The sequence below is a fragment of the Anoplolepis gracilipes genome, chromosome 8 (genome assembly GCF_047496725.1).
Source record: "Anoplolepis gracilipes chromosome 8, ASM4749672v1, whole genome shotgun sequence".
Lineage (NCBI taxonomy): Eukaryota > Metazoa > Arthropoda > Insecta > Hymenoptera > Formicidae > Anoplolepis > Anoplolepis gracilipes.
The window spans coordinates 2999607-3015904 of record NC_132977.1 but is presented as its reverse complement, the minus strand read 5'-3'; the positions used below and the strand labels follow the sequence as shown (position 1 = coordinate 3015904).

The 16298-nt window shown below is 24.5% G+C and overlaps 2 protein-coding genes across 3 annotated transcripts in view; one reads left to right on the top strand and one right to left on the bottom strand.

Annotated features, from left to right (window-relative positions):
* Positions 1–16298, top strand: part of Spri (Src homology 2 domain-containing protein sprint) — a 328447-nt gene that overhangs the window by 77543 nt on the left and 234606 nt on the right. The gene's annotated exons all lie outside the window — the stretch shown is intronic.
* LOC140668716 (uncharacterized) lies at positions 9539–14167 on the bottom strand. Of its 2 annotated transcripts, none has more exons than XM_072897967.1 (5): positions 14025–14167; positions 12772–12856; positions 12470–12519; positions 11113–11230; positions 9539–9862 (listed from the first exon to the last, which is right to left on the bottom strand). In XM_072897967.1, exons 1-5 carry the CDS (start codon positions 14055–14057, stop codon positions 9768–9770), a joined length of 381 nt encoding a protein of 126 aa, XP_072754068.1. In that variant the 5' UTR covers positions 14058–14167; the 3' UTR covers positions 9539–9767. The 2 variants fall into 2 exon arrangements, with proteins under 2 accessions (XP_072754068.1, XP_072754069.1); XM_072897968.1 differs by having other exon boundaries at positions 12470–12516; positions 14025–14163.

Genomic DNA, 16298 nt, shown 5'->3' with positions numbered 1-16298 from the left:
ATTTCGTGTAACTATATAGTTATGGTTGTTATTACTCTAAAAATATTATGAAACTAAGTATAAGATTGTAAAGTACTACTAATAATATAGTAACACTTTCCATTATTAAAGTTGCGATGACTATATACGAATAGTTAAGTTATGTACTATTTCTTTTTTTTCATTTTTTACTATATAAGAATTGAAATTATTAAAATTTATTTAAAAAGTTTTATTGGTTCTTGGTACTATGCGTCCATGATTCATATTACTAGTATTATAATAGAATTTATTATAAAAATGAGTATCCCGACTATAATTTTTTTACCCTGCAATTATAGTTAATTTTATCATTGATTTCATTATCGGTGTACAATAAAATTTGAATTTCTTTTTGGCATTTGTTTGAAATCTTTCATTTCTTGCAGACTTTTTTAAATGTTGAATTTAAATCCATCCGCATGCAGAATTCTTTTAGCACATTAGTCATATGAGAAAAATTTATAATTATATGTGTTAAAAATGATAATTTTTTACACAGGTTTAGGGGAGAGAAATTTTTAGTTGCAACTAAAAATTTTAAGGAGTAAAATCATTTTTCATACATAAAGCAACTTTTTGCTTTTCTCGATATAACTCGAAAACTGCCCGAGATGTAAAAAAGTCTTTTATATAAAAAGTTTTTTATGGTAAAAATACATCTATTTATCTATATTAAAAAATTTTTGAAAAGAATTATTTTATTTTGCAGCATTATCTGAAAATGTTTAAATTCATCTATTAACATTCCCTTTCCCTTCTTCCAGTGTGTAAAGTTTTATCAAAATCAGAATTTGCGGTGCGTGAAATTTTCTTAAAGTATTATTAGTCAGAGAAAAAAACTTGTCTACCTGATGCTTTTATTTACTTTTCAAAATTTTATAATTGTTGTAATCATATCTATATACACGATTATCTTGCTTATTATCAAAATTTTGTTTAAAATTTGATAATTCTTTATTGTTATGTTTTTTTCAAAAATTTATTTTTTGTGTCTATTATATAAAATAATATCTGTTACGTTATTATAAAATAAAGATATATTTTTATTCTGAATGCAATAATTCTTTAAATAATATTACAATAATTCTGGCGGCAATTAATTATTTCTAAATTTATTTAGCTATACATACATGTGTATATTATATATTATAATTTCATCAAAATCACAATTTTGACAAAATTTTTTGTCAATATAATTTACACAATTAAGCGATTAAAGTTAATATATTTCAATTCAATGACTTAATAATTTTATTTATGTAAAATATTAATTTTATCATTTATTTATATTTTTACATTCTCATAAAATAATTCATAATATTAATTTTCCTTGAACATGTTTTGCTAATCTTATAAAAGTTTGTAGTATCATCAAGTTGTATCATCGAGTTCCTGAATATGGAAATCTCTGTATCAGTTTTTTACGTTGTGCAATAGAATATGAAATATCATCTAACATATTAACACGCATATTACATATTTATTTTTTTATTTGCATGATATTTACGTATAATTTTAATCGCAGTGCAATCATGCTTTGCATCAGAATGATATTTGAAAGTTATTAACTATTTATAACATGATAAGACTCTCTTCATAAATTTGAAATATGTATGTACTTTTAGCATAAAGTGTAAACAACAAGTTTGACGATACTTGAATAAATATTCAAGTATAAAAGATTGTCGAAGTTATAATTTTCAGAAAAAAATATCTAAATCTTTAGTAAAAAAGCAAAATGTAAATTTTGTGAATATTCTTAATATGTTAATTGTTTCATCTCAAATTAAAAATATTTACTTGTAAATGATACAGAAATTGAATTATATGATGTTATAAGGATATTAAAAAAATTCAATAGATGTCATATTATTTGCTTTGCAGACCGACTGTACATTAGAATTTGAAAATTATTAAGACGCAAATTTATTCGAGGTATAATTTGCGGACAGCTGACGTAATAAAAAATGGAAAATGGATAATAAATTTTTAAAGAAAGCACGGAATTATGTCAAGAAAAATAACAAATAAATTTACAAACTATTTATCGAAGATAAATGAAGAATAATTTCAAGTTGCATACCAAGAATTTATAGCTTCTTTGATATCATTTATACATGTTTATGATTTCTTTATGGATTTAAAATATAGAAAAACTTTGTGAGGACATTTAGTGAAAACATCGCGTTATATTGTTAAATTATATTATTAAATATGTCAAATGCAAATATCAATTGAGAAATAATATTATCAAATTGCAATTTTTAAGGTTTTCGAGTAGTCGCCGAGAGCTCTGACGGTGGCGACAACCATAACTGCAGTAAGAATAAGAACCAAGTCATCATGCTTTCTTTTTTTTCTCGAATTGTCTGTTTCTTTTTTTTCTATTAGGCGTGAAAGTGACGTTTAAGGTGACGTTTTGATAGCCAAATTATTCTGCGTGCCATTTTTAAATAAAAAGGTTTCAATGAAATAACACTATAGATTGCTTTAGCACACTTATAAAATTGTCTGAAAACTAAGCTTAGCTAGGAATATAGTATGTGGGAGAAACATTTTCTACTTCCTTAGACTGCTGTCAAACCGCGTGTTTTCCCGAGTAGGCATATTTTGACACTAATTTTACGGTTATTTATTAACTGTCAAGGAAAAAACTTTCTGACGCAAAACATGACTGCACTGCGATTAAAATTATACGTAAATATTATGCAAATAAAAAAATAAATATGTAATATGCGTTGCCAATATATTAGATGATATTTCATATTTTAATTCACAACGTAAAACTGTATGACGTGATAATCAAAAATCCTCTAAGCTAAAGGCGCTAGAAATGTGCGGTGAATATATGACCAACTTTAGCCGTATTACTAGAACATTTATCAGCGCCTCTAAAAGTGATCTATAAATGTGCCACTAAATGTACGCTTAGAATACGGGTCTTTGTAATCATATGCGACATATATTTTTGTTTTATGTATAATTTAGGAATTACTAATTTGTGCATTGCTTTCCACTCACCAGCAGACATACTAGGAGCAAGAGATTCTTTATTTTGCCGTTTGCCAAATATTTTAAAACAAGCCGATTTTAATACCTTTTTAAACTGTTATGTCTCGTTGGCTTAACACGTATTTATACCAAGCAGATATCTGATGAGGTTTAATTGCATATTTATGAAAATCAAGTATTAATTCGTATTTTAGGTGATTTATTTTACATTACAAAAAATATGATATAATTTTTTAATTCATTTTTAATTCATGAATATATTTTCATTTTACTCATAAAGGAATAATTAAATGAAACGAAAAATAACTTTAGTATAGAGAATGAGATATGTATTATTTTTTTAACACGTATTTTAAAAGTTCTAAGTTTTGTTTTTATAGATACATCGCTATTCATTTATATTAAGTAGGGCTGATTTAAGTTGGTTTCCCATATATAAATAAAATAAATTAAAAATTTAAAAAAAATATACATAATAATTAGTTGCTAATATATAGTTGCAAGATGTTTAGTATTTAAGATATATTTAAAATACAATTTTTTAATACTTTATTTTTGTAAGACGATAAACGTGGCGTTAAAGTCCGAAATCCTGTCAAACAAAACGAGCAGCTAATTTAACGTTTATATATCTTCAATAAGAAACGAACTAATAAATAATATTAATTAACGAATATTTTAGAATCAATAGCTATCAAACACCTAATTTTTAAATTGGACTTTAACGTTATTTAGTACATTTTATTTTGAAACATATAATGCTCAATTATAAGCACCAAGAATACAAGACTAAAGTGGAATACAAGAATAATTTAAATAATTTCTTCATGCCTTTAAAATCGATAAATGACCAATGTATTCCGCTTACAAATATAATATTAATTTTCATTCTTATATCCTCTTCTAGTTAAATTCTATTTGGCCCATATTTTAAACATACATTTAGTGGCACATTTATAGATCACTTTTAGAAGCGCTAATAAACGTTCTAGTAATACGGCTAAAATTGGTCATATTTTCACCGCACATTTATAGCGACTTTAGCTCAGAGGTACATTTTTGACTATCATGTCATACAGCATGTGAATTATTCGTTTATGACGGCAGTGTGATTGTCGCACGGTCAATTACGCGCCATAAGATAAATTTACAACTTCACTATAAATTTCAACCTCTTAATTTTAATCTGATATACAGCGAATTCTTCACTTCTGACTGCTTAATGTATACATTTTTACATTTAGTTACTTATACGTTTTGATATTACTTCATTTTCTTGCCGTATTAATTATACATTATATTGACCAGACAGAACATAAATTTTTAGAAAAACTTAGCCTTCAAGTTCCCTTTTTTAAGCTAGTAAGCCGTTCGTTCGGTGGTCCTTTTTTGGTAAGAAAATTAAATCACTGTTAGACAGAACGAAATCTTGTGCGATTTTGGTTCAGAGTAGCAATAGCGAAGTTAATTAATTAAATGAATTATTAAATTATTATAATTTATTTAAAAAAATTAAAGAGAAAATAAAGAAAAATGAACAAGTCAAGTTTATAACCTCTGCATAGTTTATTTGAATCGGAAGCGCTTGAGATGAGAAACGCGTTTTGGCACGTGTAAGTCGCGTAATTCCACTGACTCATCCTTTTCTCCTTAATTACGCGCGTGTAGTTTTTCGTGTCCGGACGTAACATTATAATGTTTAGTTAATTAATATTGAATTATATGTCCGGACGTAACATTATAATGTATAGTTAATTAATATTGAATTATATGGAGCGAGTTGATTAAATCATTTTAACTTTATGAATAAATTTCCATGAATCATTAAATGAAATAAGAACTTTATCTCAACAATGTACAGCAGTACTGTTCTCTATTTGCACATTTCGGCCAGATTTTGAGGCTCACGTGCGTATCTAAGGAGAACAAATTTCATCTCAGGTGCGTCCATATCGTAAATGTAATGTGGCAATATTATATTACTTTGAAAATTTTTGATTATTATATTTTGAAAAACTCTTTAAATATTGCAAAGCATATAAGTACTTAATAGTAAAATAAAAATAATTTTAATTATTGATAAAATATATTAAATATAAAAAAATTTATATTGAAAAACTTTTGCAGTATTATTAGAGGCGTATTGCCACATTACATTTGTAATATAAACCTAACCTGAAGCGAAGTATCACTCTTCTTAGTTACGCGCGTGTAGCATTTCGTTGTTAATGCGCGAGGAGAAAGTAGAGAGGCGAGAGGTGAGCCTCAAATTCTGACCGAATGTGCAAATAAAGAACAGCTCTGATGTAGAGAATAAAGTTAGTATTAATATTTATATTTTATAACAGGAAGAATAAATAATGCAAAGTAAAGAATGTAAAATGACGAATAAAGAATACTACACCTTTCTTTATTATTTTTCCTTCAGAGTTACTGTTCAATTCTTACCAGCTACCTCAAAACTTTCGCCGAGAACTACCTTATTTATCCTCCTCAGAAAATGAGACCTTTCCTATTCTTTCCCTTGAATTTTCCTTATTTAAATAATTCATCGATTGATCAATATCTCAGCCACTTATCTTTTTCACAAGTCCTTTCACAATAAATGAGTTTTCCATCGGCCCTGATCCCATAAAATTATCCACCCTCTAAACTTTCGTGATTATGCTCCCCCTGAGATCATCATTTCGTGAATGACTCCTTTTAAATCCCATTCTCTAGCTATTCCATATATTTTTTGGGAAATCTATCCTTTTTCCTCCTTTTAAGTGTAAACCTTTTCAATTTCACTTATTACATTACATTACGCATATTTACGCTTAGACATGGTGTTACAGAAAGATGTAAAATTATATTTGTAATATTACTCTCTCATTCTCTCTCTCTCTCTCTTTCTCTTTCTCTCTCTCTCTCTCTCTCTCTCTCTCTCTCTCTCTCTTTCTCTCTCTCTCTCTCTCTTTAAATATTAATCATTAATACTTTATATATTAAGTATTTTCATTTATACTTTTAATATATTATATATACCTATTTTTATATAACTAAAATTTAATTTCAAATTTATTTGTTTTCTCTTTTATAAAATTTAACTTGTTAATATGATTTATAATAAATCTAATTTCTTTTTATAAATAAAATTTTTATTCACTACTATTTAAACCTTTTTTAATAATAAGATATATTAAATATAAAAATTGCAATTTTCTATTTAATCTGCTTTATTTAGAGAGTATTTATTATAAAAACAAATTTGTTGTCTTTTCTTTATCTACACCCTTACTTTAATAAAAATCTTGAAAAAATCATGCGAATTGATTTTAATAAGTCGATTACACACATACACACAAAATATTTTTAATTAAAATATACATTTGAGTTTGTATATTTTGGTTATTGTTTGACCATATTTAGCAAAAAATAACTGTTTAACAAAAATATGGAACTACGTATAAGCACAGAAAACATGTCGAACGTATATTAACAATTGCAATCAGACAAAAATTTAAAAATTAAATATATACGTCCTCATTTCAAGAAATTGCGTAGATCACGGCAGGCAACAATTGAAAAATCCTTCCCTAATTCAACAATTGAAAGTAATTAAAGCTCGCAAGATGCTTTATATAAATACATCCTATACTAATCTTATCATATTTTACATAAAAACATTTTTAAAAAAAATTAGGATAGTAAATTTAATTATGCATCTGCCTGAAATCCAGAATAATAATACGATAAGAATATATAAAACATTTTGAGTACTAATAGAGTGTTTCCGTGAATGTACTCTAGATGTTTATCGAAAAAAATGCGATAAAGCTTAATCAGAATCTTTATTTATTAGATTAGAGAAGAGTTTCAAATTAAAATGGAACTTAGAATCATGTTTAGTTTAGCAAAAATAATTATATTAGTATTATCATATATAATATTATATTTAGTATTTTCATATATAAAAATGCATGTAAACAATCGGAATGTAGATTATTTTGAGAATGTTGACCAACGAAGCTGTTGACAAAAATGCCCAAACAAAGCGAGCGACAGTCGAGAATGAAGGCAACCCGTGCAGTATTTATAGAAGGCTAAAATTTTTTATTAATAACACTACAACTTCCGGCAATAATAGTTCAAATTCAAAGAATAAAGAGAAAATTTGTTATTTCACCTATTCCATACATTCTTGATCTTGCCAAACAATTTAAAAATATAATAAAAAATACTAACATTAAGCTTTTTTACTACAGTCTTAATACATTCAGTAATATCATAAAAGTACATAAAGATCCTATTCCAAAGATCTCATAGATGAACGTTGTTTACAAAATTCATTGTAATGATTGACAGTCTCATATAGGTCAAACAGATAGAAAGCTTAGTACGAGAATTTTAGAACATTGAAGCTATATAAAATTGAAAACAACAAATAGTTCGGTAATCACTATTCATAGATTGGAATTCGACCATGACTTTAATTGGAAATTACATAAATAATGTGGAAATTTTGGACAGTAAACAATTTTATTAAAAGATTATTGTCAGAAATGATACATACACATATAAGAATGCTAAGAAATAGTCTTATTTTGCAAACAAATTTCGAATGTTTATACTCGACATATACTGATATGATGGACAACCTACCAAAGTTTGACCATGTGCATTTATTATATTTATATGTATATTTATAAATGTATATAAATATTTTTACATATATTTATATACGTTTATAAATATACATATAATATATTTATAAATTTAGATATAAATGTATATAAATATATTTACATATATTTATATATATTTTATCACGCTTTGTATACATAAGTAGTATTCAAACTTATAGGCAAGAAATATTATTTCATAACAATTTATAATGGATGGCGAATCTAAACACAGCGACTTAATAGATAAAGGTATTAATTGTAAAATTTTTCTTATTGACTTTCGCTTTTTAACAATCTGATACAAAAATTCTGTCACTTTATAATTATCATAACATGCGTCACACCTCTTAGTCTACAAACTAGAGAGAAGGGTGTTAAAAATATAATATAGATTAAGATCTAGCATAAGTTGTTAACTATGATACCAGCGTCTTTGTTCATATTGATTACTATATTGATTTATTTGCGTTCTATGTTTTTATAAATTTGCGCTGATACGGGTAAAAAAATTGACCGAAACGTTCGCACATTTAACTTTTTGTTTTTGATTTTGATGAATTTTTAATTTATGTTAAAATAGAATTTTCTTTGCCCATTACGTACAGAGCTTGGCTCTTATTTGTTTATTTTATTAACTATATTGTTGTTATTTCTAGGAGCCCTTCTAGTTATTGGTAAATATTTATTTATTATTATATATTAGACAATTTACATCATATTAAAGCAGCTATTTCGATCTAGTTGGTTTTGCAATTTAATGAATAAATTTACATAAATATTAATTACATGAAGAACAATTTAGTAAAATATCAAAATAAAATCAAATCAAATTTAATAAAAAATACTCAATTGAATAATATTCAATAAAATTTAAATTTCTTTTGGCATTTATGAAGTGTGTCATTTCTGGTAGATTTTTTTATTTTTGGATTCAAATCTACTCGCATAATTGTATTAGCAGGTTTTAATAAAAATTATTAAATGTATTAAATTGACAATTTTTCATTACTTCTCAGTGTGACGTGCTATATGTCAGCTATGACAAATCAAAATCAAGCTTGAAATTTGTACTTTAAATATAAAATGCAGAAAGTTTAACGTTAAAAAGATTTTTATGAAAAAACTGAATTATACTTTATTAGGTTATTGTCATTAAATGTATTAAAAAAGGCGATTTTATTACTTTTACGTCAGTAATAACTTCTAATCGCAACATACCGTCTGTAGCTACGATAATTAAAATGAAGTTTGAGACTTAAAAAATTCAGTGCTTATATTCAAACCGTTGATTTCCAGCCGTTTATCCAGTTTTCTCAAAAAATCTTCGTAGCAGATATTTTTCGAATTTAATATATAAAACACACGTTTCAAACTTCATTTTGAATCGTCGTAACTGCTTATTCAAACAATCAAAAGTTATTGCTGAAAAAAAATAATAAAATCATAAAAATATTATTATTTCTTATGATCATTCTTTTTAGCATATTTAACTGAAAGGAAAACTTCGCAAACACAATAATTCTGATTTAGATGGAACTTTGCATATACATACATATACAAATTTTCAATTGCAAATAAAAATTGTAAAGAGTGAAACCATTCTTCATATATAGAGCGATTTTTCGCTTTTCTTGATAGTATAACTCGAAAACTACTCGAGATATAAAAAAAGTTTTATACATATGTTTTATGGTAAAAATACTTCTATTTAACCACATTAATACAATTTTAAAGGAATAATTTTTTTCAAAAATTCTTATAAAATAATACAAATAGTAACAATTCATTCTTTGCAAATAAAATTTTTTTTTATATAAGGTTTTCTGTAAAAAGATTAATTGTAAGTAATGATATTTTATTGAAATACATATAAGTCAATTACAATTTAATTCACGTTAATTATACAATTGAATCAAATACATTATAAGAAACATTTATGTAAAATTTTCGACCATGCACCGGTACGTATTTGTAACGTGCAAGAATTATTAGTATTTAATCATGTGCGGATTCTTTACATCGCTATTTATATGAATACTATGTATATAAAATAATATAACTCCTTTTTTATGGAAATTTATCAAACAGAGCTATTATAGGTTTTCCACACTTTATAACTGTCATAGTTTTTTCGTCGTTGTTTTTGCTTGAGTCTTGCTTTGCTGCAATTTAAAATAAAGCATGTTATTAGAAATAATTTTGTTTTAAGAAACTAGAGATACTATATGTATAATAGATACTATAGACAGATGCTATATAATATTAATGTGTATAATTAAATGTTTTAATGTATATATTAGACTCAAAGATCGAAAATGCTCACTGACCGAATAAACCGACCACAACGCGTTCTGACTTTTCAGATTCAGCCACAACGCGAAATTCGCGACTTGACATTTCTAAAAACGCTTATAACGTGTTTTGGCAAGATCGAAAAGGCCACAAAGCAAAATTCGTGTTGTGGTTCTCTTAATATTCGACCAGAACGCGATCTGTCAATAAATAAATATCACAATGCGTTGTGGTCGCTTACATTGCAGCTGTAACGCGATGTTTTTAAAATAAATTACAGTCTGTCGTCAACGGAGTCAACATGTTCATGTACAATTCTTGTTCGTTTAATAGATAATAATTGTTATCAATTATTATAAGGTACTTAAGTATTGTTTCAATTTTAATAATAGTGTAAAAATACTATTCATTACTGATTTAAATAAACTATTTTAAAAAAGAATATAATTGTAACAATAATGTTAATGTGTGTGTGTAATTAAGGTATTTTTATAAATCTGCATTAATAAACGTCTACAACGTGTTGTGGTATTTCTTTATTACCAGAAAGCGTTCTGGTCGAATATTAAAAGAACCACAACACGAATTTCGCTTTGTGGCTTTTTCGAATTTGCCAAAATGCGTTATAAACATTTTTAGAAGTGACACGTCACGAATTTCGCGTTGTGGCTGAATCTGAGAAGTCAAAACGCGTTGTGATCGATTTTTTCGCTCATTGTGTGTTTTCGATCTTTGAGCCTAACATATATAATATATTATATAATAATATTAAAAAGAAATTAGTTTATATAAATTATAATTTTTAATTATATTAAAGATATATTGGAAGAAAAGATAATAAAGAATTAAAAAAGGTTATTTATATTTTAAAATTTACGGTTCTTGGTAATAATCGTATTAATATTTTATAAATAATTATGTACAAAAATGGTGTACATAATTGTATATAAAAATAACAAAATAAAATATGTGTGTGTGTGTGCGCGCGTGTGAAATAATATATGTATAGAAAAATATTAAACTAAAAAATAATAAACATATAATATGTAAAATAAAATATAATACAAATATTAAAATATTTATGTTATATAAAATATACATTCCTGCAATTACTACTTACCTTGTTCAAGGCATATGCTAGCTGCCTGGGTCGCTGTATATAATTTGTCTTTATCGGAAATTAAGTCATCAAAATTTCGAAAAAGTTCATCTTTCTTAATTAAACCTTGTTCGTCGATCTAAAGAGTTAAAAAAACCATTATATATTTTTATATTATATTTATAAATTTAATGAACCGAAAGGAATAATAATACAAAAGTACGTTTGCACACATGACATTATTACGCACGTACAAATTGCATGTATAACGTTATTGCACACTTACACATTGCACACATAGTATATATGTTTCATTTATATAATAAGAAAATCATAATAATCTTTGCGTACTTGTTATAAACATATTGCACAAATACGCATTGTATACATAAATAAAAAACATCGATTAAACGTGCAAACTCATGTACGATTGCTTACGGAATTCCATGATGAGACCTTTTGATCAATTTTTTCATTTTTATATGCGTAATAATGTGTATAAGCAATCGGGAATGTCGATAATTAGATCTGTCGATAAAATGTGTGTAAATAAAGCGGTTGTCAATCGGAATCTACCTTCTAAAATCATCAATTAAAAAATTTATTGTTGCTAACAGTAGTCATTTGTGTATTTCATATATTCGACGATTTTGATTGTCGAATAATTTAATATGTAGAAGAACGATTGTTTCCAATACATAAATAATATTCAAAACATGTATTTTATAAAATAAATCTATAATTACACAGCAAACATATGGCTATTAAAATCTATTTATAAGAAAGAAAAAACAAGAATTGTATTAAATAACGTTATAGCTATTTACTCTTGCGTAAAATATTAATACTTTAAGATTTTTTTCTTTTATTAACAAATATTATTTTAATTTTTCCAATAATTTTTAATTACATGTATACAACAGCTTGTTTGTTATTAGTTTAATTGAAAATGGAATTTAAAATTTTGTCCTAGAATTGTATTTGTTCGAGAGAAAATAGAGTAATGTAATTAGTGTATTTAAGATCATATTTAATTAAATAAAAAATTTAGCATAATATGATTTAATATGATTTTATAAACATCATTTCACGTCAAATTTCAGATGTTATTGTATATACTTATATAAAATTAAATAATTTTAATCAGATTTTTTGATATAATTAATTATGTATTATATATTTGCATTTAACCCATATACTGTATCATTTTTTTAAAATGCTAATTATTGTATATACTAACCAAATTTTGAATCAAATTTTGTTACAAACTATTTTCTTTTAATTTAGAAAGTAAAATGATATTAACATTTAAAAAAAATATAGTCCTTGCATAAATATGTTTAATTTATGTAATAAATATGTGTGTATATATACGTACCAATTCGTATTTTTGGAGGGAACATAATATCACTTCTGGTGTATAACCTTCTAAAATATGTAAATTAGATGTTTGCTTTAATACAATTTTATATTTATGTATGTGTATAATTTGGCAATTAAATAAATTAAAGAAAATTTGTTTAAAAACTGAAATATATAATTTATTTCTTTAATCTTATTGAAAACTATAAACTTTGAAAATTTTATTTTCAATTTTATTAAGTTTATGTGACATATTTATAGTTTGAATTTATTTAATATTGAATACCAATTCTTAATCGTAATATTATCGATATTAACCTGGCACATTCAATTCTTGGAGACAATCAATGTAAGTATCAAATAATTTCTTTAGTTTTGTTGGATCACTTGCATAGGAAATTGCCTAAAAATAAAAAAAAAATATTTTTTTACGTTATTTAAATTTAATATATTTTACTCAATTTGTTTTGCGCTTTATAGATTTTCGCTTGAAATTGAGAAATCAATCTTTCTAGTATTGCGTAGATTATATTTGATGTAAATACACACATTCTACATTTTATTTACTTAAGAAATATTTGTTTTTTTATTTAACAACAAAGAAATAACATGGTATTGCATTGTGCATTTTAATTAAAAAGAAAACAAATCTTTTATTGTTTATTGAGAATAAGAGTCAACGTCATCACGCTTATCATTATTAATTATTATATTTTAAATATGGATTTGTTATAAAATTCTCATAAAATAAAAAAAAATATGCAATTTGAAATATACATATTAAAAATTAAATAAAAAATTTATGAAGGACACATTTATATATTGTATAATTATTTTATGTATATTATGTATTTATATGTAACGTAATGCGTGAATATATATGTATATGCATAATTTGTTTAAAATATTAATTAAATAAAAGTCAATTTTAATAACAATAGAACAAATGACTAAAATAAATCTAAAATAAAATTAAACAAATACAATCTATATATTTATAGAAAGAATTGCATATTTTTGTGATTTGTATATCAAATCATTTGTATACCAAATATTTTAAATAAAATTATATTTTTATTACTAGAATATTCTGTATTTACGTATTGAATAGAATATCAAAATTCTTAAAGCTGACCAAGTTGCCGTTCAAAGGTAAAGAGTTGGAAATCCGTATTTTAAAATACTTTTGATTTTATTTAGGTTTAAATTAAATATCGTAAATAGTAATTTTAAATTAACGCTTTGTTATTATTTAAATATGTAGCTGAATCATGTAAATTTTATAAAGTTTTTGCAATATTTTTCTCACTTAAGTATTTTATGTTTCTATAAAAAGGTGATAATATAAGAGAAGACTTAATTGGAGTTTTAAGTATACTTGGCTGCATGCAATTACTTGAAACAATGATATATAAAAATTCGAGAGTACCTACAAAAACTGCAGACTTTGAATTTAAAATTTTTTTAATGACTTAAAAAAGAAAAAAACATATATAAATTATTTTTCTCAAAACTAAATAAATACCTATGGCTCGGAAATTGCTAGTTCGTGCAGTTTGCTTTCCACTTACCAAAAAATACGCTATGAGCACTAGTTTCTTCATTCTGCTATTTCTTGAGACTACTCTGAGACTGAGAAACTATTGCGCATTAATACTTCAACTGCGTATTTATATCAAACGGGCTTTTGACGAATGTGGCGTTTATAGGCTAATAAAAAGCAACCATCTATTTATTATAGGTAATTTACATCATATTAAAGCAGCCATTTTGATCTAATTAATTTTGCAATTTAATGAATAAAACATTATATGAGTATTAATTACATGAAGATCTATTCAATAAAATATCGAAATAAAAAAATATAATTGAAATTACCATAATTTAACTATAATTAATAGTATCCTGAGGCGCCAAGCATATCAAATAGTGCTGTTTACCAAAAGAAACTAGTTGATATAACGTTAAAATATAGTTTGTAAAACCAAATTATTAATTTCGTGTAACTGTATAGTTATGTTTGTTATTACTCTAAAAATATTGTTAAACTAAGTATGAGATTGTAAAGTACTACTAATAATATAGTAACACTTTTCATTATTAAAGCGTGCAGAATTCTTTTAGCACATTAGTAATATAAGAAAAATTTACAATTAGTTATGTGTATTAAAAATGACAATTTTTTACACACATTTAGGTGAGAGAAATTTTTAGTTGCGATTAAAAATTTTAAGGAGTGAAACCATTTTTCGTACATAAAGCAACTTTTTGCTTTTCTCGATATAACTCGAAAACTGCCCGAGATGTAAAAAAGTCTTTTATATAAAAAGTTTTTTATGGTAAAAATACATCTATTTATCTATATTAAAAAATTTTTGAAAAGAATTATTATATTTTGCAGCATTATCTGAAAATGTTTAAATTCATCTATTAACATCCACCTCCCTCTCTTTTAGTGTGTAAAGTTTTATCAAAATCAGAATTTGCGGTGCGTGAAATTTTCTTAAAGTATTATTAGTCAGAGAAAAAAACTTGTCTACCTGATGCTTTTATTTACTTTTCAAAATTTTATAATTGTTGTAATCATATCTATATACACGATTATCTTGCTTATTATCAAAATTTTGTTTAAAATTTGATAATTTTTTATTGTTATGTTTTTTTCAAAAATTTATTTTTTGTGTCTATTATATAAAATAATATCTGTTACGTTATTATAAAATAAAGATATATTTTTATTCTGAATGCAATAATTCTTTAAATAATATTACAATAATTGTGGCGGCAATTAACAATTTCTAAATTTATTTAACTATACATACATGTGTATATTATATATTATAATTTCATCAAAATCACAATTTTGACAAAGTTTTCTTGTTAATATAATTTACACAATTAAGCGATTAAAGTTATTATATTTAAATTCAATGATTTAATAATTTTATTTATGTAAAATATTAATTTTATCATTTATTTATATTTTTACATTCTCATAAAATAATTCATGTTATTAATTTTCCTTGAACATTTTTTGCTAATCTTATAAAAGTTTGTAATATCATCAAGTTGTATCATCGAGTTTCCTGAATATGGAAATCTCCGTATCAGTTTTTTACGTTGTGCAATAGAATATGAAATATCATCTAACATATTAGCAACATATATTCCATATTTATTTTTTTATTTGCATGATATTTACGTATAATTTTAATCGCAGTGCAATCATGCTTTGCGTTAGAATGATATATGAAAATTATTAACTATTTATAACATGATAAGACTCTCTTCATAAATTTGAAATATGTACGTAGTTTTAGCATAAAGTGTAAACAACAGGTTTGACGATACTTGAATAAATATTAAGTATAAAAGATTTTCGAAGTTAAAATTTTCAGAAAAAAATATCTAAATCTTTAGTAAAAAAGCAAAATGTAAATTTTGTGAATATTCTTAATATGTTAATTGTTTCATCTCAAATTAAAAATATTTACTTGTAAATGATACAGAAATTGAATTATATGATACTATAAAGGATATTAAAAACATTCAATAGATGTCATATTATTTACTTTGCAGACCGACTGTACATTAGAATTTGAAAATTATTAAGACGCAAATTTATTCGAGGTATAATTTGCGAACAGCTGACGTAATAAAAAATGGAAAATGGATAATAAATTTTTAAAGAAAGCACGGAATTGTGTCAAGAAAAATAACAAATAAATTTATAAACTATTTATCGAAAATAATTGAAGAATAATTTCAAGTTGCATACCAAGAATTTATAGCTTCTTTGATATCATTTATACATGTTTATGATCTCTTTATGGATTTAAAATATA

Coding starts and splice junctions, on each gene's coding strand:
- LOC140668716 (XM_072897967.1), bottom strand. CDS start 14,057: ATGAAGAAACTAGTGCTCATAGCGTATTTTTTG. Junction 12,857..14,024: donor TGCTCATAGCGTATTTTTTG/GTAAGTGGAAAG, acceptor TTTTATTTTTAG/GCAATTTCCTATGCAAGTGA. Junction 12,520..12,771: donor CCAAGAATTGAATGTGCCAG/GTTAATATCGAT, acceptor TACATATTTTAG/AAGGTTATACACCAGAAGTG.